Source organism: Erythrolamprus reginae, chromosome Z, assembly GCF_031021105.1.
Source record: "Erythrolamprus reginae isolate rEryReg1 chromosome Z, rEryReg1.hap1, whole genome shotgun sequence".
NCBI lineage: Eukaryota > Metazoa > Chordata > Lepidosauria > Squamata > Dipsadidae > Erythrolamprus > Erythrolamprus reginae.
Genome location: NC_091963.1, coordinates 84,549,489 through 84,576,884, shown reverse-complemented (window position 1 = coordinate 84,576,884; position 27,396 = coordinate 84,549,489). Strand labels below are relative to the sequence as shown.

Below are 27,396 nucleotides of genomic sequence, written 5' to 3'. Positions count from 1 at the left end.
GCTGCTTTGGAGGGGGTGATGACTCAGGCAGTGAATATGCAGATGTGGTGTAGAGTGTAGAGGGCAATACCAAGGAAAAGGTAGCGCTGCATGCCATGTCATCTCCAACTTCTTCTTGCATCAAACCCCAGCGCCTGCTTGCACCAGAGGAAGGGGTAGGAGACGCAGATGTTACACGCCCTCTACCTGCCCCTGCAGCACCAGCTCCTTCACCACCACCACCAGCACGGACGTGTCCCTTTTTCGTGGCTTTCTTCATGTTTGAAGGCCTGCAGTGACACTGGTCCAAGGAACAGATGAAGGTGTGGCATTCAGGTGGAACTTGTATTAGAGAAAAAATGCCTTTCAAAACTTAAATGCCCAGGCAGCAGTAGAGCCTTTGTATTAGAGAGAAAAGCATCAAAATCACAGATACATGAAGTCACCCCTTGTTTGACCCAAAATTAAATTTCAGAGAGCACTAGAGGCTTCAGATTAAATAGAAGAAAGAGATGCAGAGATAGGAATTGGCCCTTGTTTTACCCAAAAATAAATTGACAGAGTTCTAGTAGCTTTTGTTATATATATAAAAAAAGGAAAGAAAGAAATTGAAAGAAAGTGGCCCAGAGGTGAACCCAAAAGTACGAGTGCCAGCGGTCAGTAGTGAGACAAAAGTGTCCGTGCACTCCTTTTTATGTATGTATGTATTTATTTATTTATTTATTATTCCGCGATTCTCAAAAGAGTCAGGGTGGCCTTCAACATGTGAGCCATTGCACTTTGTAATTACTGAAATGGCTCAATTTATCACTCCTACATGAACTTTTTCCACCCAACCAATCTACACGTTGGACAAGTCCCCCTCCATCGGGATACAGGAAATAGCCTTCGCTCTGGAAGCAGGTGCTGCTTTCCAAGAGTAGAAGGACCCCAGACCGCACTGGACACCTTTTCTTCAGACAGGAACAGCAGGCTTGTTCAGACTCAACAACCTTTTTTTTTTACTTACTGAGTCTTGCCGCACACAAATTTAAAATTAATGAATGGAGAAAAATGGTTTAAAAAATTGAAATTGGAAGTATAGGAATAGGATAGATAAAATAACTGCAAAAATACCCCCAAAGTAATATTGTTGTTCCCTAAAATGCATTTGTACACAAAATGAATGAATGGGAAAAAATGGTTTAAAAATTTGAAAGTGGAAGTATAGGATAGAGAAATAAATAACCCCCAAACCCCTCACAAATTAATATTGTTGTGCCCTTCCATACAATTGTACACAAAATGAATGAAAGGAAAAAAGTTTTAAAACTGTAAAAGTGGAAGTGTAGCAGAGAGCAACTGGCCCCCTGCCTCCCCCTGATTTTTTTTTCTTCAGCCCTGCCCTTCCCTGCCTGGATGCATTACTCACCAAAGTTTTCTTGTCTCTTTAACTTGCATGAAGAGTCTTTGAGGTCTCTCTTTCTTTGTAGAAGAAACAAAGTGAAAGCTAATCTATCTCTCCCTCTCAGTATAAGTAACACAGACTTTCCCTCGCTAGCTGGTATCTCTTACAATGGGGCTAGACAGCAAGGTGCTGCCTTTTATAGAGGCAGGTCAGGTGTCCTTGGGGACCAATGCAAGCCATGCATACTGCTGGCTACATGTCCAATCCCAGCCTTTCATTTACCTTGATGTCCGGAGACCACATGGCTTCAAGTAAGAAGAAGGCACAACAATACAACACCATCAAACACAGTCATCATGAAGGCTAGCCCCCCTTCTCCTCAACCCAACCCAAAAGAAAAGGAGAATAGTGGTAATTGATGACTCAATTCTCAGGGAAACCAAACCTGCCACCTGCAGACCGGACAATCAATCCAGAGAGGTGAGCTGCCTCCCTGGAGCCAAAATCTCGGACATAGCGCTAAACCTCACTAAAATCCTAAAACCCACTGACTACTACCCCCTACTAGTGATCCATGCAGGAACAAACGACACAAGGAAAGACATGAACCAAATCACGAAAGACTATGACTTGGGCAATACAGTCAAAAAGATAGGGGAACAGGTCGTCTTCTCCTCTATTCTACCCACAAGAGGACAACATCCTGACAGAGAACGCAAAATCCCACAAATAAACCACTGGCTAAAGAGATGGTGTCGCCAAAACAACTTTGGGTTCCTCGACCACGGTCTACAATACCTTCAAGAAGGGCTCCTAGCAACAGACGGACTACACCTTACCAGAGCTGAAAAGAACCTCCTTGGAAACTGACTAGCCCAACTTATCAGGAGGGCTTTAAACTAGATCTGAGAGGGGCAGGTGACCAAAGTAAGAGACTGAACAATGAACCAAATAAGAAAGTGGTGCAAATTAAGCCCACTAACATTTCAGAGGATAAAAAATGCCCACCCAGAATCAGACACAAACACTTAAAATGCCTGTACACTAATGCACAAAGCCTGGGGAACAAACAAGACGAGCTAGAAGTACTAATGCATGAGGCCAATACGATCTAATTGGTATTACAGAAACATGGTGGGACGAATCACATGACTGGAAGACACAGATAAAGGGCTACAATCTCTTCAAGAAAAACAGGTCAAACAAGAAAGGAAGTGGAGTTGCACTATACATAAAAGACCACTACACCGCCACTGAGCTATATCAATCCAAAGAAGATAACCCCCTTGAAACCATATGGGTTAACATAAAAGAAAAAAAGGACAACATTACAATTGGAGTTTACTACAGGCCCCCAAACCAAACAGATACAATGGACAACCTCTTTAGAACCCAACTATCAGCAATATGCAACAAGCACAGCACAATAATAATGGGGGACTTTAACTACCCCGACATTAACTGGAAAACAAACTCAGCACCAAGTGAAAAGTCTGACAGATTTCTCACCAGCCTTGCCGATAACTTTCTAACTCAAAAAGTGGAAACAGCAACCAGAGGGACTGCAATACTAGACCTAATTTTAACGAACAGGGAAGAAATGATTGAGGGAATAGAAGGAGAAGGGACACTAGGTGGAGTGACCATGCCATCCTAAAATTCAACATTGTGCAATCACTATGTACAACACCCAACTCAACTACAGTCCCAGACTTCAGAAAAGCGGACTTTAACAAGCTCAGAGCGAACCTGAAGAATAAACCCTGGAAGGAACTTCTTAAGAGTAAATCCACACAGGATGCCTGGGAAGCCCTAAAAAACACTATCATGGAGGCCCAAAACAATTCAATCCCCACGAAAAAGAAAGGCAGAAAAACTAAAATGAAACCAGCATGGCTAAACAAGGACCTCGCAGACAACGTAAAAGAAAAAAAAGCCAAATACAACAAATGGAAAGAAGGACTCATAACCAAGATGGAATATCAACAAACAGCCAGAACCTGTAAGCAAAACATAAGAACAGGAAAAGCTCAACACAAACAGCACCTCGCAATGAAAATTAACGCCAACAGTAAAAGCTTCTTCCACCACATAAACAACAAGAAAAAAATCAAGGAAAGTCACCATACTAAAAAACAAAGATGGTAACGAAATCACTGACAACAGAGACAAAGCACAGCTGCTCAATACCTACTTTACATCAGTCTTCACACATAAAGGAACTACCAACCAACCAACCTACAACCTAACTGCAAATAACAGCCCCGGAACCGAATTCAACACAGACAAAGCTACCATTAGGGACTACTTGAGGGAGCTTAACGAGTACAAATTACCGGGACCTGATGGACTCCACCCCAGAGTCCTAAAAGAACTGGCAGACACCATAGCGGAACCTCTTCTCCTCATCTACCAAAAATCTTGGGCCACTGGAGACCTACCAGAAGACTGGAAATGAGCGGACGTAGTTCCCATCCACAAAAAAGGGGGAAAAGATGGATCCATGCAACTACAGACCTATTAGCCTGTCTTCAATACCTGGAAAAATACTGGAGAAAATAATTAAAAAACAGCTTTGCCACTACCTGGAAACAAACAAGATAATATCCAACAGCCAACACGGGTTTGTCAGAAACAAATCATGCCAAACCAATCTCATATGCTTTTTCAACACCATAACCAAATCAGTAGATCAGTGCAACACGATGGACCTCATATACTTAGACTTCAGCAAAGCTTTCGACAAAGTCGACCACCATCTCCTAATCAACAAATTAGAAAAAAGCTGAGTAGACTACAACACATGCAGATGGATCAATAGCTGGCTGACCAACTGCACCAACGAGTTGTCCTCAGCGGTTCCAAATCCACATGGAAGAATGTAGGCAGTGCGGTACCACAGCGTTCAGTTCTGGGCCCTGTGCTCTTCAACATTTTCTTTTCTTTTTCTTTTCTTTTTTTAACATATACTTTATTTGTAAATATAGAAAAAGAAAAAAAGGGAAATAGGGAAAGGGTAGGGGTGGGTGGGTGGGAAGGAGTGTACAGAAAAGAAAAAAGGGAAGGGGTGGGGGGAGATGGGGAATCAAAGTACGAAATCAAGCAGTTCAGGTAAGCAGTACAATTATACATTGTAAACTATAGATTATAATACATATAATTCTTGATAGAGATGTTGTATTTCCTAAACGTTGTAAATAAACAGGTAGATAGAGAATATCAAAGATTTCCTTAGGTTATGGTAATAAATGTTACATCTCTTATTAATATGTGTTGGCTAATAACAAATTAATGAAAATATTTTCTAAATTTGAAGAATAAAAAGAGAGAATAAGAAAAAAAGAGAGAATAAGAAAAAAAGAAAAAGGGGGGGGAGAAGAGAATAAATATAAGAAAGGAAAGAGTGCAGAAAAGAAAAGAGAGATCTGCGTGTGACGCAGACGTTTTCAGGGACGACTTTTGTAAAAAAGTGGTAGGGGGAGTATGTGCATAATATAGTAAATGTGTTTTAAATATATAAAAGCAAAAGAAATGGGGAGAAAGAAAAAAGTAAAAAAAATAAAAAATAAGGAAGTATATGTTAGTAAATATTAGTAGTGATATGTTATGTAATATGTATTGAATTAGTTTAAAGACGGATAAAAAGAGATATTCGCTTCAGGACTCAGCTGGAAAGCGGCGAGAGCGAGCGCCAGCGAACGGCTTGTCCGCCGCCTGCCTGCCCGCTAGCAAGGAGCCGAAGATTGGGGGCGGCGCGGCTGTTTTAAAATGTCGCCGCCGGCATGGGGGGCTTGCCAGCACCCCCCGGACCCCCAACCCGGGTTTGGGGGGCTGCTAGGAAGCCCCCCATGCCGGCGGCGACGTTTTAAAACAGCCGCGCCGCCCCCAATCTTCGGCTCCTCGCTAGTGGGCAGGCAGGCGGCGGACAAGCCATTCGCTGGCGCTCGCTCTCTGAAGCGAATTCGCTTCAGGACTCAGCTGGAAAGCGGCGAGAGCGAGCGCCAGCGAACGGCTTGTCCGCCGCCTGCCTGCCCGCTAGCGAGGAGCCTAAGATTGGGGGCGGCGCGGCTGTTTTAAAACGTCGCCGCCGGCATGGGGGGCTTGCCAGCACCCCCCGGACCCCCAACCCGGGTTTGGGGGGCTGCTAGGAAGCCCCCCATGCCGGCGGCGACGTTTTAAAACAGCCGCGCCGCCCCCAATCTTCGGCTCCTCGCTAGCGGGCAGGCAGGCGGCGGACAAGCCGTTCGCTGGCGCTCGCTCTCGCCGCTTTCCAGCTGAGTCCTGAAGCGAATTCGCTTCAGGACTCAGCTGGGAAGCGGCGAGAATGAACGGCGTGGGCGGGCGATGCGCGAGCGGGCGGCGGACAAGCCGTTCGCTCGCACTCGCCGCTTTCCAGCTGAGTCCTGAAGAATTCGCTTCAGGACTCAGCTGGGAAGCAGCGAGAATGAACGGCGTGGGCGGGCGAAGGGCGGGCAGAGGGGGAAGACCTAGGGAAGCCGCCCAGCAGCTGATCTGCCCAGCGCTATCTACGCATGCGTGCCCATAGAAAAAAAGGGCACGCATGCGCAGATGGTGTTTTGACTTCCGGGTTCAAAAATCGCAAATTAGCCTGTTCGCAATGGTTGGGAACGCAATAACCGGGGGATCACTGTATATCCAAAATTTTGAGCCCAGGCTATTATACACCCTTTCACTTGTTCTTCACAATTTTCTTGTATTAATAAGTAGTTATATAATTTGGGGATCATTTTTGTTGGAGGGCCAAAAAGAATTGTATCTATCACATTATTGTTTTGGAATCCGAATTGTTTTTTATGTTGTTCGTATTTTGATTTAATTTGTAGTTATGATAGCCAATCTATGTTTATTCCTTGGTCATTCAATTGTTGTTTTAATATAAGAGCATCTGATTTATTGAGTAATTGGTGGTATCTCAAAATTTTGGTATGGGAGAAAAGGTTAGGAAAAGTTAATAATTCATTCGGAGATGTCCAATTTGGTATTGAAATATAATAATTTTTCTTAATCGCAAACCAAATTGTTATTAAGGTTTTGCGTAGATAATGATTTTTAAAATATTTAGGTATTTTGTGGTAGTCCATTGTTAAAAATGCGTGCCACCCAGCAAGAAGATCGAAACCCTCCAGAGTTAGAAGTCTTGTGCTCTTCAACATTTTCATCAACGACTTGGACGAGGGAATAGAAGGGCAACTGATCAAATTCGCGGACGACACCAAGCTGGCAGGGGTAGCCAATACCCTAGAAAACAGGCTCAAATTACAGAAAGACCTAGACAGACTAACACAGTGGGCCCACACCAACAAAATGATGTTTAACATCGACAAGAGCAAAGTCCTTCACCGAGGCAGAAAAAACCCTGGACACACATACAACCTGGGAGAAACCCCTCTTAGCAGTAGCGACTGCGAAAGAGACCTCGGAGTCTTGGTGGACAATCAACTAAACATGAGCCAACAATGTGCAGCAGCAGCTAAAAAGGCCAACACAATTCTAAGCTGCATCAACAGGGGAATACAGTCCAAGACCAGGGAAGTCTTAATACCACTCTACTACGCCCTGGTCCGACCACACCTGGAGTACCGTATTCAGTTCTGGTCACCACACTTCAAAAGAGACATTGAAACTCTGGATAAGGTGCAAAAAAGAGCAACCAAGATGATTAAGGGATTGGAAACCAAGACTTACAAAGAGAAATTGAGGGAACTGGGTATTGATAGCTTGAGAAAAGGAAGGCCTGAGCAGACATGATAGCAGTGTACAAGTATACGAGGGGATGTCACAGAGAGGAGGGGATCACTTTATTCTTCAGTGCACCAGAGGGCCGGACGAGGAACAACAGCTGGAATCTGACCAAGGAGAGATTCAACATGGAGATAAGGAGGAACTTCCTGACGGTCAGAGCGATTAACCAATGGAACAACCTACCAGCGGACGTTGTGAACTCCAACACTCTGGACATTTTTAAGAGAAGATTGAACTGCCACTTCTGGTGTACTATAGGGTTCCTGCTTGGGCAGGGCCTTCATGGTCCCTTTCAACTCTAACAATCAATCAATCAATCAATCAACCAATCAATAAAAGGCTGTCCATTGGTTCGCCGCTTTGCCACGTTGCCCGAACCAGAACCAGAACTTCGGCACGGATTTTTAAAAAACTTTGGGTTCAGGTCTGGGATACTGAACACCGTAAAATTCGGTACGGACCCAAATTGTGCGAGTTCGGTTCGCCCATCACTAAAAGAGAGTGGATTGATCTTGTCAAAATTGTGGAACTGACTAAATCATGCAGGCATAGCGATGGGTAATCTTTATTAGTGAAAAGAGTAAAATCTGACAGAAAGTATTAATTCGTGTAAACTATTGTTTAGTTTAACCATTTTACGTGAAAATAGTAATCCATAGTATAGTGACAAGTGCAACTTCATTAAAAGTTATGATGTGAAAAATTTTAAATGAATGCGATATGGAGATAGTTTTGTAGGTATGAATCAAATGAGAAAGTACAAAAAAAGTGAATGGACTACTTGGAATCCTAAGAATTAATCAAAATAATAACTGATGAGCTTCTGCTCAGAAAAAGGTGTTTCTTTTAAATATGTAATGAAATTTTAAATCAATTTGCATGCATTGATATCATAGCAATGAATATAAATCTGAATTATTTGATTTGTTTTTAATGAAAGAATGGAAAAAATGTTTTAAGATTAAAAAAATAAGCATAATGCAGCATAATGTTTTAACATCAAAAGCAAGTGCCACATAAGGATATCTAGCAACATGAATAGACTGAAAAACAGACACAAATAAATTATTTCAGATGAAACTGAAATGAAGAAATAGGAGAAAGAATAGTTAAGAGATTTATATAGGAATCATATTTATATAGATAGTCCTCATTTAGTTATCACAATTGGGACCAGCAATGTGGTGATTAAGCAAAGCAATTGCTAACTGAATTAAGCATTTTATCCTTTCCTTTGCTTTTTAGAGCTGCAAAAGTCATATAAAGGCAAATGTGATATTTCAGGTTTTTTAAAAAATATATATTTACAGACACTTCTAACATTCTGTTTTCACTTCATCATTATGGGATACTGAGTGTAGATTAATGAGAAAAAAATAATTTCAACAACTGTAGAAACAGACTGCAGCATAACAAATTGACAAAAGTGAAGGTGGTCTGAATACTTTCTGAATGCACTGTATGTAAAGCATTTCCTTGTGTCCCTTAACAAAGCCTTGATACATTGAAATCAATAAAGCTAGAAGGTTAATACAGAATATATGCTGTGTACCATTTAATGTAAGGTACTCGCCTGTCTAAGATCTCAAAGAAGCAGGTATTTCTCAATGCATTCTCTTCATAAAATCCCGATCGCTAAGCAAGGCTACATTTCCATCAACCTCAGGATGCTTGTTTATTAATGTCCCTGAGCAAGTGGGGAGAACTGATTTTGTGTGCTTCAACGGATAGGATAAAAAAAGACTTCATGTTAATTGAGTGAGAAAGGGAGTCATATCTATGTTAGTTCTCAATAGCTAGGTTGTCAGGATTTCATTACAGGTGACAATGTGATGAATTCTATGTTTTTAGAAAAACTGCCTTGTTTTCATACCTAAATGTTTGTGATTGTTGTCTACAATTTGTAAGGAACCCCTCCTAGGAAGTTTTGTTTGAATCTTATACAGTATATTCAAACTACAGGCCAAAAGTATGTAATTCAAATATCTAATATTGCTAAAGTATATTTATAGCATAATCACACACACACACACACACACACACAATAATTGTTTCTGCCTATTGAAATGAATATTGCCACTTAGTTTGTCAGACGCCTCACAAAGCTTAGTCATTACTCTTTTATTTTTTTGGAATGTAAAAGGGAGAACATCATTAACTTAACTATGATCTTTGGTTCCAGAATTAAATAATCTTTTCCTCCCCAGATATCTATTATATGTACTACATATTAATTTTAAAAGTGTGTACAGATAACTCTCTTTTTTCTCGATGTTCATCTTATATACAAACTTCCTCAAACTGCAAACCTTATGTTAAGGAGAACCACATTGTACGTTGTACCTGGATATCCTATGGAACAAAGATTTCTTTCAGATTCATACCAACTGAGAATTAAGGAGAAATTTCCTGACAGTGAGAACAATTAATCAGTAGAAAGGCTTTCCTCCAGAAGTTGTAGGTGCTCTGGCACTGGACATTTTCAAGAAGAGATTGGGCAACCATTTGCCCAAAATAGTATACTCCTGTTCAAGCAGGAGAGTTGACTCAAAGTCCTCCAAGGTCCCTGTTATTCTATGTTCTATGCATATCTTCTATTATAAATTATAAGACAGAACTGTGTCTCCACAGCATTACATGGTTTAAGGCTAAGTTTACCAATTGCGGAAAAGAACTGCATATACTCCTATGATGAGGATTTGACTATAAAGAAGACATGGATATAATTAAACTAGAATTTATCTATTCTGAGACTACATCCCTCCTTAGAACTCTTTATCTTGGATGGAAACCCATTTTGATTAATGTAATTAATATGTGGAAGGCCACATCATCATCTGGACCATCTATATAAAAAATGGTGTCTTAGGATGGGCAGCCACAAAGTGAGTGTTCTTTCTAAAGTAGATGCACAACATGATAATCAGATTAAGCATAGGAAATTCAAGCACTGGATGAGTGATGTTTTAATAAGAACGATATATAGGGCCATTCTGCCTGAATATGAGATGGGGCTAAATGGCTGAATAATTTTTAGTGGTATCATTTGATTCTTCTTCTTCTTCTGTTAGAATGTATGGTATTGATTTGAAGCAGCAGTAATAAAGAAATTTACCTGATCATCTGTGTCCACATGAAATATAAATGTATGAGGTATAAAATTTTCTTTGGCTTTAGGAGGATTTGGTATGACTTTTACTGGACTTGTCCATCCTGGAAAAAAAAGTTGAACATTTTTCACTAAACAATATTCATAGCACTGATATTACAGCTGAATACAAAAATGAATTTTATATTAGTGACAATCACAATATGCCATGTACAGTGGTACCTCATATTACAAATGTTTCTTCATACAAACTTTTCGAGATATGAACCGGGCGTTCAGGATTTTTTTGCCTCTTCTCATGAACCATTTTCATCTTACGAACCCTCGCTTCTCTCCTAACTGCTGCTGCTGCAAGCAGCGGCCAAAACAAGCGCTTTTAAGTTTGTAGGCTCTGAAGATCACAAGGGAACTGAAGCCAGACATTGCCGTGCAGGGTCTCCACACCCCCTCATCCCTTCTGCTACCATTATGGCAAAGCGCCAAGGCATTGGAGAAGAGAGAGAACAGGCAGCGAAGGTAGTAGTGGGTGAGGGGCATTTTGGAAGCAAATCCAAGGAGCTCTTCGCAGCTGCCCAATATCGCTTTGTAGCCTGCTGCTACATTCTCCGCCTGATCTCACTTCAAAATTCCCCTCACCTGCTGCTACCTTTGCCGCCCATTCTCTCTCTTCTCCGACACCTTCGTGCTTTGCTTTGACAGTAGCAGAAGGAATCGGGGGGTGGATACCCTGCACAGCAAAGCCTTGCTCCAATTCCCTTGCATCATCAGAGCTTGCAAACCTAAAAACGCTTGTTTTGGCCACTGCTCGCAGCAGCAGCAGCCAAGAGAGAAGCGAAGGTTCAATCAATCAGAATACAGCAAAGAGTAAAATTGGCTCTGCACTCTCTCAGGGAGCTTGTGATTGAAGAAAGAAATGATTTATATAAGAAAAATTTAAAAATTCACTATTTGAAGCTATATTATAAATACATGTATCTATTAGCTCATAACATTACTGAAATTGTTACAACTTATTATAATAGTGTAATCCTTCACTGGCACTTTCTTGGGGTCACTGCAGGAAAGGTAGAAGAAGGTAGGGTATTCCTTTTTAGGACTACAGGCCAAGTGTTTTAGAATTGAGAGCCACATCTAGTCTAAAGGTTGTATGTTCCTGACCTTTGCATTAAGGAAGAGATGAAGCTGAATAGATATGATTTGCAATTATAATCTAAAGTCTTGTAGCATGCTTGCATTCATTGCAGAAAATAAATGCTTATAGCGATACAGTGGTACCTCACCTTACAAACTTAATTGGTTTTGTGACCAGGTTCGTAAGAAGAAAAGTTCATAAGATGAAACAATGTTTCCCATAGGAATCAATGTAAAAGCGAATAATGCGTGCAATCCCAAAACTCACCCCTTTTGCCTCATTACCGCCAGAATTCGGATCCTTGTTCGGGGATGGGTGGAGGGGGGGGGAGACAGCACAGGCTGCTGTCTCATGGGTGGATTGACATGCACAGGAAGCTGCCTGGTGGCTTGTCAGCTGGCGGGGCTTCCATCTTCCTTGAAAGTGTTTGCAGTGGCGGCGGCAGGCAGAGGGGAATCCCAGCCATGGCAAGGTCTGGTGCTTCGGCCTCAGACAAGGCTCCCTGGCTCAAACTCTGTGCCTAGCACCCGCTTCCTTCAGGGGAGTCTCTTCAAGGTGCCCAAAGCAGCTGGCTTTAACTCCCCACTACCCCCACAGGCTCAAGAACTGTTTTTATTGGAAGGAGCGGTGGAAGGAAAAGCGGAAGCGAGGACGAGAGTGCCTTCCTCTTCCTTCTCCTAGTGATCCTGCTCCCCACGGGACAAATAAGAGAGTAAAAAAAGTGAAAAGGCTTCTTGATTGGTGAGTGCAGCTGTTGGGGTTGAGGGCGCGCATGAACTGGCGGGGAGAAGGAGGAGGAGACAGAATGAACGCCGGCAGCCAGGATCATGGCGCTATGCCCAAGACCCAATTCTCCAAACCTTTCCTAACTGCATGGCCGACAGCAGAAAAGAGAGCCGAGGCCAGATAGAGAGGGAGCCTCCTCCCTTTTTCTCCTCCCCCCAGCATGGCGGCGGCATTCAGCAGACTATCTGGCATTTTTACCAGCCAGGAAACAGACAATGCAGATGGGTCCTCTTTCCAAGGACTCGGCAAAACCCTTTAGCTTCGCCAAGGCTTCCTCCCTCCGTCCGCTTGCTCCCAAGTAAAGGTCCTTGGCTCTTTCTCTCTCCTTCCCCATCCCATATGGCAGCCCTCATCCCGCCCTGGCATTTTGAATCACTCCTCTTTTAAACGTCTGGGTGGCACAGCCAGACCTGGACAAGCTACCTGGCTTTTAAGGATAAGAACAATGATTCAACAGTCCAATTCGGGATTGGGGGCGGGGTCTCATGACTGCAGCACTAGGATATTTCCCTCTCTCCTGGGAAATGTCCCCAAGTCCCATTGCCCAGGGGTTCTGGTCCTTTTGGACCAAACTGGATCTCTCCTGTAGGGAGAGTGATGCTTGGGATGCTGCCAGGGGCCTGGCAGGGGCCGGCATACCCCACTGGGCGAACTGGCTTGTCTCGCACCGGCTGTGGTGAAGCCAGACAGGCAGCCATGCCTGTTCCGACAGAGCTGTAGAAGCTACCAATGCCAGGGGGATAGCCAAATGATTCCAGGCGGCGGGGCTTCCCAGCAGCCTCCCGAATGCCGGTTCGTAACTCGAAAAAAGTTCGTAAGAAGAGGCACAATTTTTCTGAGCCCCGGGTTCGGTTCGGTTTGGGAGGTTGCTGGGAAGCCCCCCAGCCCGGCTGTCACCTTTTAAAACAGCCGCGCGGCTTCCCAGCTGTCTCCGAACGCCAAACGCGGAAGTTCGGGTTTGGCGTTCGGCTTCGGGAGACAGCTGGGAAGCCGCGCGGCTGTTTTAAAAGGTCACAGCCGGGCTGGGGGGTTTCCCAGCACCCCCCGAACCCTGAACTTTTGCCAAACTTCCGGGTTCGGGGTTCGGGGGGGTGCTGGGAAGCCCCCCAGCCCGGCTGTGACCTTTTAAAACAGCCGCGCGGCTTCCCAGCTGTCTCCGAACGCCGAACGCGGAAGTTCGAGTTTGGCGTTCGGCTTCGGGAGACAGCTGGGAAGCCACGCGGCTGTTTTAAAAGGTGACAGCCGGGCTGGGGGGCTTCCCAGCAACCTCCCGAACCCCGAACTTTTGCCGAGCTTCCGGGTTCGGGAGGTTGCTGGGAAGCCCCCCAGGCCGGCTGTCACCTTTTAAAATAGCCGCGCGGCTTCCCAGCAGTCGCCGAACACCTTTTTTTGCGGGGGGGGGGGGGGGGGTTTTGGTTGCACGGAAACCAAAATGGGAAACAATGTTTCGTCTTACGAACCTTTCGTCTTACGAACCTCCCCCTGGAACCAATTAGGTTCGTAAGACGAGGTATGACTGTATAGCAGTTTGCTACTGGTTTAAATACAGAACGCTAGAGAAGAATGGCCAGCCAATGCATTATTTTTATTTATTTATTTATTTATTTATTTATTTATTTATATTTATTTATTTATCAGATTTGTATGCTGCCCCTCTCCGTAGACTCAGGGCAGCTAACAACAATAATAAGACAATATAAACGAATCTAATATTTAAGTTAATTTAAAAACCCCAATTTAAGAAACCAGTCATACATACAGACATACCATGCATAAATTTTATAAGCCTAGAGGGAAGGGAAAGTCTCAATTCCCCCATGCCTGATGACAGAGGTGGGTTTTAAGGAGCTTACGAAAGACAAGGAGGGTGGGGGCAACTCTTGATATCTGGGGGGAGTTGGTTCCAAAGGGTCGGGGCCACCACAGAGAAGGCTCTTCCCCTGGGTCCCACCAAATGACATTGTTTAGTTGATGGGACCCGGAGAAGGCCAACTCTGTGAGACCTAACTGGTCGCTGGGATTCGTGCGGCAGAAGGCGGCCCCGGAGATATTCTGGTCCGATGCCATGAAGGGCTTTGTAGGTCATGACCAACACTTTGAATTGTGACCAGAAACTGATAGGCAACCAATGCAGACTGCGGAGTGTTGGTGTGACATGGGCATATTTAGGGAAGCCCATGATTGCTCTCGCAGCTGCATTCTGCACGATCTGAAGTTTCCGAACACTTTTCAAAGGTAGCCCCATGTAGAGAGCGTTACAGTAGTCAAGCCTCGAGGTGATGAGGGCATGAGTAACTGTGAGCAGTGACTCCCGGTTCAAATAGGGCCGCAACTGGTGCACCAGGCGAACCTGGGCAAACGCCCCCCTCGCCACAGCTGAAAGATGTTTCTCTAATGTGAGCTGTGGATCGAGGAGGATGCCCAAGTTGCTGCTCCGAGCATACAAATCTAATAAATTAATTAATTAATTAATTAACGTTAACGTTAACATTCAAGACAAAATTATTTGAATTGAATTTACTGATTTGAATTGATTTGATTTAATTGGACTGATTGATTTGACTGAAATTAAATTTCTCATAAATTTAAAGACAGTATTCTTGCCGTGGGAAGACTGATCAGCTAAACCCATGGAAGGAAGATGATGTTCAAGATGGAATTATTTGAACTGAATTAAACTGATTTGAATAGATTTGACTTAACTGGACTGATTGATTTGACTGAAATTACACTTGGACCGTCTGATCTGACTGAAATTACATTGAATAATATAAATTGAAATTAAATACTTTTAAGAATTAAAATGTTTTTAAGAAAATTAAAGTTAAAATACATGTAAGAATATTTAAAAGTTACTAAAAGATATTAACACTTTCTTTTCTTTGCTCTTACAAAGTTATAAATTACCAAAAAATTGAGTATGCTTAATGAATTGTATTTTTTAATATTTTAATCTTATGGGAGCTTATATATATAAACAAATATACAAGCAAGTGATATAAAGTGTAAAATGGAAGAATTATATTAGAGGAAAAAAATTAATGGCTTATAAATGAAAAAATTGAAAATAGCTTTGATTACTGCGCATAACATAGATGAGATATTTGATAATGATTATGATTATTTTTGGATGACTTTTTTTAAAAAAAAATTCTTTGCTTTTCTTTCTGTATTTTTAAATTTTATTTAATTTATGGTGATAAATAAAGTGGAAGGGGAAAAGAAAAGGGAGAATAATAACTAGCACTAATTATATTAGGCATTATACATGAAAGACAGAAAATCAATAGATTAGGGAAGATTATCACTGAGTTCGATAGTGGAAGACATTTAGAATTAGGGATAATATATAGATTAGGGAAATATATAGATTAGGGAAGATTATGGCATTGCATTTAGCAGTGAAAATAATTAGAATATGGAAGATTATTGCACTGATATGACAGTGACACATAGATTAGGGAAGATTATTACGCTGGGATTGGCAGCGGGGTTTATAGATTAGGGAAGATTATCATACTAAGAACGGCAGTGGAATATATCTAGATTAGGGAAGAATATTACTACTTTGGTTCTTTTTTGTTTTTTTATTTTGTTTTTTTAACGGAGGATACTTTTTGCATAATATAATGGAGCAATAACGATTTATATTTATTTTGATTTGTTAAATCAAATCAAGAAATGACATACTGATATAATGAAAGAAGTGGAATAAATAAATAAATAAATAAATAAGTAGGGAATCTATTTTAAAATTTCTAATAACAACCCTTCCTCCTATGTATGTATTAAGATATGATATGAATAGCGTTTTTTCTTTTCCTATTATTTTCCACTCTTCTTTTTTCTTTTCTTTTCCCTTTTATTCTTTCTTTATTTTAATTTTTTTCTCTTTCCTTCCTGGGCTTTTAAGGAGTCATAAATTTAGATATTTTCTATTGTTAAGGGCAGTTATGATAAAATGAGGTTTATGTTTTTTTAAAAAAAATTGAAAGTAGGAATGTGTTTTCTAAGAAGGGACTGAAACACAATGGCATAGTTAAGAAAAACAGCAAATAGCCAAGAGAAATTTAGATAGCTATAGCACTTTAAATATAAATGAAAGCGAAGAACATTATTTAAAATCCGGATGATAGCACTTGGAAAGGAGGTAGCACAGGATGAATGATATGTACCAGAAAATAATTAGATGAATAATTTGAATAATTTGATTAATTTGACTAAGAAATTGGCATTTGATATTGTATTGTATTATATTTTAATTTGAGGTATGTAAACTGGAATCTCTGCAAGGAATCTCTGCAATAGAAAATTTATACCCGGGGGGAAATAAACAGTCAAATTCGGAAACCTGATGGGTCCCCAACACAAACTGCAGCCTCCCACAACTCCTCTCCTCTCCAGCCCCGTCCCTGTATAGTCTGGGTAAAAAACCCGGGTAGCCCGCCGAATGCCACAACCGCTGCCACAGGAGGGCTGCCATATGGGATGGGGAGTGAAAGAGAAAGAGCCTTTACTCGGGAGCGCTGGAGAAATGAGCAGGTGTCTGTCTCCACTCTACTCGCAACTAGAAGCATCCTAGGCAGCCTGGTTGTTGCACCGGGATTCACGAAAATGTAAGGTGGCCTCATTGTCTCCTTTTTTCTTTCTTGTGAATGACTTTAAGTGACAGCAGTAGTTTCCCTTCCGGGAGAGAGCACGCGATTCATCTGCACTCTCTGCAGTCGCTTCTGCTGAGGCAGCCAAAAGAGAGCAGTGCCCATGAATCCTTAGGCAGCTGTGCCTCCAGAGCTGCTGCCTGCCCACAGTGCCCCGCAGGTGGTTCAAGGCGGCAACTGCAAGGGCTGTGAAATTCTCTTGCTGTTTTCTGTAGATTTGAGTGCGTTAAAAAGTTTTCCTTGGCTTTTTGTGTTGTGTCCTGGCTATCCCTTTATAATAATTCCTGGCCCCTACCTCTCCAATGGCTCCCTTTAGCCTATTGCGAGAATGGTGAGTGACTTTTATATAAACGGTTTCCTTCCCCGTTTTTTCTGGTACGACCCTGAGTTCCCCTCTCTCCTTTCCCCCTCCCTCCTTCCTCAAACCCCCAATCACTACTGCCGGGGGAAGGGAGGCAGGTATATGGGAGGAGAGAGATTTGTTGCCATATGTATTTCTTTACTTTCAGTTTGAGGTGTGTATGTGGGTGTGGGTGGGTGTAGTTATTTGCCTTACATACAGTCCAGTGGCTTTTAAGATGGCCTTTTTTAATATAGTCCACTGGGCGCTCATTCCTGCCATTTTATCCCTCCCCTTTAATTCATTATTTAAATATTCCCCCATTGCATTAAAATTTGTTTTTCTAAAATCCAATACTTTGGTTGCAGTATAGGATTGCTCACAATTAGTTTATACATCAAACACAAACATAGGTGGTCACTGCAACCTAATTTTTCTCCCACCTTAACCTCTGAAACCCAATTCCCATTTATAAAAACTAAATCTAGAATATTCTAGTTGGTATCTAAACCAGCTGTGCCAGAGCTGTTCCTGTAAGGGCCTCTACTATATTCTTACATTTGCATGTAAGGGCAGTAGGGATATTCCAATCAATGTCAGGCATGTTGAAATCACCCATAACCACAATATCTCCCTTTACTGCCATTTGAGTAATTTCATGCACCATCTTGTCATAATCCTCAGATTTCCCTGGAGACCTATAGATCACCCCAATTCTAATGACGGAACCCTCTTTAGTTTGCAACCCAGAGAGTCTCCAGTTCTTTACATGTATTTTGAATTAGTGTTGCTTTTAAACTTTCCTTAACATAAATGGCTACTCCACCTCTCCTCTCTACTCTATCCTTCCTATACAATGTATATCCTGGTATGGATATTTCCCATTCATTTGAGTCCTTAAACCATGTCTCAGTTATGGCAACCAGATCCAAATTATCTCTAGATATTGTTGTATATACTCCTGTTTAGTTTGAGGATTTTGCAGATTCTGATTCATAGAGTGTTTATAAATTAGTGGCAGGGCCTGATTTACAGGCAGAGGAAGAAGGGGAAGACAATCCACAGGACGTTCCTATGAGTTCAGATTCAAGTGAAAGAGAAACAGATTTCAGATGGGTAAATCCTTCTTTCAGACGCTTACAGAGATGAAGGGAACAAGTGTCGGGAAAGAAATATTAGGAGAGGAACAGGTTAATTAATTAAGTAATTAATTTGTCATGTCCGGGTGTCAGTGGAGAAGGGCGGAGTGTTTAATCTGCTATGAATCAATATGGAGGTGTCTTTCTGCGGCTCTGAAAGCAAGCTGTGTTTTATGTGTTTTTAATTGCAGTTTTATTACCCTGGGCTAATGCTGCCTAGCCATAAATTTTAACATGAATGGAGGAATGCTTTTGAAGATATATACACTGTCTTAATTACTAAAGAATGAGATAAAAGAGACTGCATACCAAAATGATGGTTTGTAACAGATGGAAGAAGAATCAATATGTTTTGTTTTACAAATCTCTGCATTTAGCAAGCCTTTATTTCAATTAACTGGGGCCTAAGCCGGAGACAGAACAGTGTTGAAAACTCCCACAGAAAAGAAATTTAACCAGCCAGCTCAGGATGGCCAATTTAGAAAATGATATGCAGGCCTTAACACAAATCGTGACTGCGTTGCAGGCACAGGTCATCGCATTACAGAATTAACCCACGGCCCCTGTTCAACCACAGGTTATTATTCCACCAAGGCCAAAGATTTATTTAGCTAAGCCATCCGTTTTTACAGGGGCAAGAGATCAACTTAATTCATTTATTCATCAATGTAAAAAAAAATTCAACTCATCATTATAAGCCTGTGCAAAGGTGCTACATTTGAGTGGGCAATGCCTTTCTTAGTACGTCAGGACCCAATCCTGCAAAATTATACTGCTTTTCGCCAGTGGTTTGAACAAGAATTTCAAGATTCCATGCGCATACAAAATGCTATTGTTCAGTTATGCCAATTTCACATGGGCAATAAGAACATCTCTGAGTATGTCTCTGACTTCCAGAAACTAGTAACACCCCTGAATTGGAACGAGGAAGCCCTTATGGAACTATTCCAAGATGGCCTGAAACCTAAAACTGTGAATGAGATGACACGCCATCCAACTCCCAACCCGTTAAATGAACTCTACCAGACCTGTTTGACTATTGAGACTAATTTGTCATCTGCCGAGAACTGTGTCTCCAGATAGGAAAGCCAGTTTGGGGAGAAAACTAGACCAGTGCCAGCTTCACGCCAAAGATTTCAAAACAACAGTTTCAACTCCGTGCCAAGATGTCCCTTCCAGATGCCAACAGACACGGGAAACCAATCAGCTGTCATCACTTGAGAGGAACCAATGGATCTAGGTACAGCCAGACCTTGCTTGAGTGAAGCCGAGAGAGCTAAACATCGAGCAGAAGGTCTATGCATGTATTGTGGAGAAGCTGGACACCTTCTACCTACTTGCCCTCAGAAAAGACGTCTCATTCCCATGTCTACTTCCCAGGGGAAGAGCCTTCTCTGTGGCGGCCCCGACCCTTTGGAACCAACTCCCCCCAGATATCAGAGTTGCCCCCACCCTCCTAGCCTTTCATAAGCTCCTTAAAACCCATCTCTGTCGTCAGGCATGGGGGAATTGACATGTTCCCTCCCCCTAGGCTTATAAAATTTATGCATGATACGCTAGTATGTATGATTGGTTTTAATTTGTGGTGTTTTTTTAAATTAACTAAATATTAGATTTGTTTTACATTGTATTGTGTTGCTGTGAGCCGCCCCGAGTCTGCGGAGAGGGGCGGCATACAAATCTGATTAAACTCAAACTCAAACTACTCCAGTCTTGAACAGCGCGCCGACATTTCAGGTCCAGGCTACCTTGCCGGGAAACGACCAGAGCCCGGCCTAAAACAAACCTTAGGCCGGGCTAGCACCAAATCGAATTTCAATGTTACGACAGATGAACCGAGACCTTCAAGATACTTGAACTTAGCCACTAAGGTAAACTTTAAAAACCCACCCCAAACCCTCCCTGCTACTGCCTTAGTGGATTCCGGAGCCACCACAAACTTTATGGATGAGACTTTCGCTTGTTTTCATGCCATACCATTGTGCCCAGTCACACCTCCTATTATTGTCGAAACTATTGATGGCCGCGTTCTCTTGTCCAGACCAATCAAATTTCAGATCCAACCACTTACCTTATCAATCAAATACCACGAAGAACCTATTCAATTTTATGTCACCAAAGGCCTCCACAGTGATCCCTCGATCATCGCGAGGGTTCCGTTCCAGGACCCCTCGCGATGATCGATTTGTCGCGAAGTAGCGGTGCGGAAGTAAAAACACCATCTGCGCATGCGCAGATGGTGTTTTTATTTCCACAGCAGCAGCGAGGAGCCGAAGATTGGGTTTCCCCGCCGCCTCGCTGCTGCTGCTTGTCCGCGCGCGTGCCGCCCGCCCCCGCGCTGTTGCTGGGGCCGCTTCTCAGCTGAGAAGCGGCCCTGGGGTTTCCCCCGCGCGCGCGCGTGCCGCCCGCCCCCCGCGCTGTTGCTGGGGCCGCTTCTCAGCTGAGAAGCGGCCCTGGGGTTTCCCCCGCGCGCGCGCGTGCCCCCCGCCCCCCGCGCTGTTGCTGGGGCCGCTTCTCAGCTGAGAAGCGGCCCTGGGGTTTCCCCCGCGCGCGCGCGTGCCGCCCGCCCCCCGCGCTGTTGCTGGGGCCGCTTCTCAGCTGAGAAGCGGCCCTGGGGTTTCCTCCGCGCGCGCGCGTGCTGCCCGCCCCCCGCGCTGTTGCTGGGGCCGCTTCTCAGCTGAGAAGCGGCCCTGGGGTTTCCTCCGCGCGCGCGCGTGCTGCCCGCCCCCCGCGCTGTTGCTGGGGCCGCTTCTCAGCTGAGAAGCGGCCCTGGGGTTTCCTCCGCGCGCGCGCGTGCTGCCCACCCCCCGCGCTGTTGCTGGGGCCGCTTCTCAGCTGAGAAGCGGCCCTGGGGTTTCCTCCGCGCGCGCGCGTGCTGCCCACCCCCGCGCTGTTGCTGGGGCCGCTTCTCAGCTGAGAAGCGGCCCTGGGGTTTCCCCGCGCGTGTGCCGCCCACCCGCCCACGCCATTGCTCGCGCCTTACCGGGGCAAGAGGGGGAAGACCCAGGGAAGCCTCTGCCCGGCGGGGAAACTCCACCATCTACGCATGCGTGGAAGGGCACGCATGCGCAGATGGTGGAGTTTACTTCCGGGTTGAAAACTCGCGATATAGCGTTTAGCGAACATCGAGATCGCGAAACTCGAGGGATCACTGCAATTCCCTTTTTTAAAAATATTTTTTATTATTTTTCATTAGACAAACAAAAACAAACAACATTTAACATTTAAGGAGCTACCATTGCTCCTCTTATTGCAGAAGTCTAACTAGTACAAAAAAACCCTAACTATAGTCAGATCAATGCAGAAATATAACACACATATACTATGTTCTTGTTAGATTTAACTCTGTATTCTTTATGTTAATTAATTTTCTTATCTATAAAAATATCAAATACTTAAACTAATATTAAAATATAAAAAATAACACTTTAAAATTTATAATATTGGAAAAAGACTCTATATTTATGTTGTTTTTAAACTATTACATTCTATATAAGAGCCGGGGTGACGCAGCAGGTAGAGTGCTGTACTGCAGGCCACTGAAGCTGACTGTAGATCTGTAGGTCAGCAGTTCAAATCTCATCACCGGCTCAAGGTTGACTCAGCCTTCCATCCTTTCGAGGTGGGTAAAATGAGGACCCGGATTGTGGGGGCAATAGGCTGGCTCTATTCAAAAGTGCTATTGCTAACATGTTGTAAGCCGCCCTGAGTCTAAGGAGAAGGGCGGCATAAAAATCGAGTAAATAAAATAAATAAATAAATAAATAAATATCATTATCATGTTATAGATTTGAAATTCACTTATTTGGTATAACTTAAAAAAGAAAACCCTGTCATATTTATTTCTAAATGTTCTCTCATATATGCATACAGTTAACATTCAAATTAATATGTCCAAATAATTATAAATTCTTACTTATTTAATTTTACCACCATTTTTAAAGTTCCACCATTTATATACTTTGTCCCATGTTTTATAAAATTCTGTTTCAGCTTGGTTGTTCAAAGGTTTTGTCATCTTATCTAATTCTGCACATTCCATAATTTTTTTAGATACTTCTACATCTTTTGGTATTTCTTGTTCTTTCCATTTCTGTGCGAATGTAATTCTTGCCGCAACTAAAATATGTATTATTAAGTAGTAAACTTCTTTTTTATACTTCATATCTGAAATACCCAATAGGAAGATTTCAGGCAACTTTTTAATCTTCTCATTTGTTATTTCTTTTAACCATTTCTCTACTTTATTCCAATTGGCTTCAGAACATGTCCATCATGCGTGGAAATATGTGCCAATTTCTTTCTTGCATTTCCATTCATTGACCAATTGTTTATTCTCTTTTTGCCTTTCCAATGTATCAATAAACGGTTGTGGTCCACCCAAGTATTTGTCTTTATTTCTATATCACTGATTTGTTCCATTATATGTACTGGAGTCCAGGCCATATCTATCCTAGACCAAGTCTTATGTGGGATAGAATAAAAAATATATTGTTTCTCTTTTAAATGATATTCTCGCCATATATCTTTTAATAATAATTCTGTGCACATTTTCCAGAATGTCCCAGGTAAAATTACCTTTTTTTTTCTTTTCTTTTCTTTTCCCTGTATAATGTATTTGGTCATCTGAGATTGCATTAAAATCTCCTATTATTATCATATTTTCTATTGATAATTCATTTATTTTTTCATGTAATTCTTTATAAAATTGTTTTTTGTTGTCATTTGGTGCATAAATTGAAACAATTACAAGAGATTTTGTTTGTAACTCTAATTGTACCATTAAAATCCTGCCTTCACCATCATTATACATTTGTTTGGATTCAATTGATTCATCAATGTACATTGCAACTCCTCTTTTCTTTTGATTTGCCAGGCTAGTATATAGTTTGCCTAGTTTTGGGTTATTAAGAAAACTTATTTTTGATTTTTTAATATGAACTTCTTGTAAAATATTTATTTGTGCCTTTTGTTTCTTAAGTTTAGTTAATATTTGATTTATTTTCTTTGGATTATTTAATCCATTGACGTTAACTGAAAAAATTTTCAAATCATGAGTCATCTTTATTTGTAGTATTTTTTGGTTTCTTTCGGTTCTCAAAGTCTCGTATCTAAGACTAGTGCTTGTGAAACCTGTGGTTGTTTCTTCTTTACTACCTGTGTTTCTCCCCCTTCTCTGCCGGTGCCCCTCCTTGCTTCATATTTGCTCTTAAGTTCTATCTGAAATTGATCAATCTTGTCTAACCCACTTTGTGCAAAGAAGGATCTTGCTTGGTCCACGCTTTCTATCTTCATTTTCATTCCTTGCCAGGTTAAGGTAAGGCCTTCTGCTACCAACCATCTGAAGACAATATTCTTTTTGATTAAAACACTTGTAAGGAAGTAATATTCTCTTTGACTTTCTCTTACCCTCTTAGGAACTTGCTTCAAAATTGTAATTTCTTTTCCATTGCATTTAAAGATCTGATTTCTTGCCTGTCTCGGTATATCATCTTTAATTATTCTCCTTGCAAACATAATGGGTACTTCTCTTGGTAAGTTGTGGCGTCTTACATATCCAGTTTGGACTCTGTACATTTTGTCTATTTCTCTAATCAATTCTCCTGGATCAGCTTGTAAAATTTCTCCTATTACTTTCACCATTTTTGCCGATAAATCTTCATCTTTCTTCTTCAATATTTTGAAATCTCAGGCCATGTGATGCTGATTGGAGTTCGAGGTTGGTAATTGCTATGTCGAAGCCTCTGCAAGCTACGTAATTGTGATCTTCGTATTCTTCTACCTCTTGTCCCATATCTTGAATTTTTTCTTCTGTTTTTTCACTTTCTTGTAGATTTTGTTGTATAACTTTCATGTTCCCGTCCATTTCAGTCATGCTCCCTTTTACTTCTGCTATTTCGGTTTTGAGTCCGCCGATCTCTTTTTTGATCTCAACTTTCAACGTACCCATCTCATTTTTCATCTCTTTCATCTCTTGCTTCATTTCTTCCAGGTATTTTTTCACTTCTTCTTTGTTAGTTTCAAGTTGAGTTTTTGTCTGAGTTTGTGTCTTCTGCATGAAATCTTGGATGCCTGCTAATGTGTCTTGAATAGACTGAAGGTTTAGTTCTATAGGTGCCTTTTCTTTCTCCTTTTCTTTTTCCTTGGCTAACATTGTTGTAATTGTCCTTTGTTGTAATGGAGATGATGTTGGAGATACTTTGGGCATAGCGGTTGGAGTTGGAGTTGGGGTACCTGTTTGCTTTCGGGTTGTTGTTGTCACCGAAGTCACACTTTGTGCCCTGTAAAAACTTTTCTTTCTTTTTTTAAGAAAAAAATTATTAATTTAAAATATATATACATCTACACATTTACAAAACATAACAAAGAAAAAAAGAAAAAGATACAATTCAAAACAAAACAAAACAAAACACATACAAACATAAGTAATAATAATTATAATAATAGATTAATTATTTAAATACAATAAACAATGTTAACTATGACAATAAACAAACAACATAATATATATCATTTGTATTCTCTTGTGAGGAGGAAAAAATAAACAGTCTTTTCTGATATCAAATTATTTTCTGGTGAAAGATACAATCGGTATATACTGTTATTTCTTTTGGTTATCAATGTCTTTTTTGTTGTTATTTTCTTAGCCGCTTTCGTACACTCCTACTTGATTAATTTAATTTCATACAAATTTTATTTTAACAAGCACTGTATATATATCATATTTAATCTATTATATTGAAAAAAGGAAAAAAGGTATTGCTATTGTTATATTTTAATTTAAACTTTTATTTCTTCTTTTAAACCAATCATAAAAATAATTCCATGTTTTATAATAATCGGAGTCTTCCTTGTTTTTTAATTTAAGAGTTAAAGCATCAGATTCTGCATAGTCCAATTTTTTTTTAAGTATTAGTGCATCTTCAGGAGGATTGGGTTGCTTCCAGCATTGGGCTATTGCCATTCTAGTTGCGGTCAATATATGTACTATTAAATACTATTTGTTTTTATTTATTTTTGGATCTATAATTCCAAGAAGGAACGCTTCAGGTATTCTGTTTATTTTAATTTGTAACATATCCGTTATCCGCTTTTGTATTTTGATCCAGAAATTTTTAATTATTGGGCAGGTCCACCAAATATGATAATAAGTCCCCATATGTTCCTTGAATCTCCAACATTGAGGATTTATCCCGGTATACATTTGTGCTAGTCTTGCCGGGGAGAGATGCCATCTATAGTACATTTTGTACAGGTTTTCTCTAAATGCTGTTGATTTTGTTAGTTTATAGTTTTTAGTCCAAATTATGTCCCATTTATCTAAATTTACACTGTAGCCAAAATTTCTACACCAACTACTGTGTTTCCCCGATAGTAAGGCAGTGTCTTACTTTTTTTTAACCCCCAAAAGCCCCACTGTGTCTTACTTTGGGGGTATGTCTTATATTGTCCCGGGCACCGGGGCCGGCTCGTCTTCGGGCGTGGGGAGCTGCCGGAAAGGAGGCGGGCGAAGGAGGGCGCCTGACCGCGCCACTCACCTTTCGGCTGTGCTGATTCTGGCTGCTCATCTTGCAGGGAGCCCCCAATTCTTCTTCCCCGCGTGATGTGATGTGGGCGGCGCCACCGCCTCTTCCCCTGTCGCAATGAAAATATGTCACTGCCGGCAACGCGGGCCATTCTGGGGGATGTAGTTTATTGTTTTTCGCAAGAAAGGTGGGGGACAGGAGACGAGGCGCTTCAAAAGCTGGAGGGAGAAAAGGGCTCCTTCTCTCAGCCCGCTCGGTAGGCAGTTTGTTTTTGTCATCGTTTGCTTCGAGGCTGACGTTGGCTGGCGCGCGCAGGAAATGAACCAGCGCCCCGAAAAGGAGGGCGAAGAACCGAGCGGCACTAGGACCCGCCCGCTCGCCGAGCGCCCGTCCCTCTCTCTCTCGGAGGCGGCCGCGCGGGGAAGGCGAGCGCTGCAGGGGCCAGGGCGGAGAGCGGCCGCGGCTGGTGGAGAGAAGCAAGTTGGCGAGAGGCAGTGGAAGGGATGGAGTAAGTGTCGACTGCCCAGCGCTGGAAAGGGGGGATTCTGTTTGCCGCCCGCGCGCCCCTGGCTAACCCGCTCCTTCCCCCCCTCCTCCCCCCCTCGCTGGCCGCTTGCAGCTGAGCCTCGGCAGGGGAAGAGGCGGAGGTGCCGCGGCGAGCGAAGGCGAGGGGCGCGTGGGGAGCTTGGAAGCGACATCATCGGGGCCCCCCCCGGCAATACCCCCGTGTTTCCCCGAAAGTAAGACATATGTCTTACTTTCGGGGTATGGCTTATATTAGCCAACCCCCCTGAAACCCCCCATATGTCTTACAATCGGGGGGGTCTTACTATCGGGGAAACATGGTATGTATATTGTTTTTAACTATATAATCCTCCATTTTATAGTTTAGCAAGTACTTGTAAATTTTAGAAATCATTTTCTTATCCTGGTTTAAAATTATTTTATCTAATTCTATTTCTCTTTTTTGTATCCCGTTTCTTTTTTCCTCCTGATATCTTGATTTTATCAAATTGTATGGCCACCAGTCCATTATTATCCCACTTTTTTCTAATTGCTCCCTTGTATTCAATTCATCACTTCCATCTAGTAACTGATAATAATTAAGCATTTTATTTAAGTCTTTTGTGTTGGATGCATCATCGCCTCCATACTAGAAAACCATTTTGGGATTTGTGGATAATGTGTTCTTTTGATTCTGGTCCATACCTCATATATTGAGTTTCTAATAATATGCTGTCTAAAATATTTATGGGTATTATCTTTTTTTGTCCCATAGAAAGGCATGCCACCCTATCATCAAATCATGCCCTTCTAGTGCCAATAATCTTTTATTTTCTAATTTAATCCATTCCCTTAGCCATTTACCTTTCATATCTCAAAATTATGAAACTTTCATATCTCAAAATTAACAATGCACCAGCAGTATTCCAACATCGCTTCTCGGCCTTTTGGCTAAGATCAAGTATAGGCTTCCTATTTCCTATGGTCCTTGGCTTAGCATGGCTCAGAACCCATGATCCCCACATCATGTGGTCCCAAAACCGTACTTCTTTTCCTAGTCTACAATGTGTCGA

General features: G+C 41.9%; 1 protein-coding gene across 2 annotated transcripts in view; it reads right to left on the bottom strand.

The window, feature by feature from the left end:
• The window catches only part of SPMIP7 (sperm microtubule inner protein 7), a 181,236-nt gene that overhangs the window by 117,052 nt on the left and 36,788 nt on the right, over positions 1-27,396 (bottom strand). For both annotated transcript variants that reach the window (XM_070727169.1, XM_070727170.1), the window contains exon 3: positions 10,245-10,342. In XM_070727169.1, the coding sequence (XP_070583270.1) occupies positions 10,245-10,342 (98 nt within the window). The remainder of the gene's footprint in view (positions 1-10,244; positions 10,343-27,396) is intronic.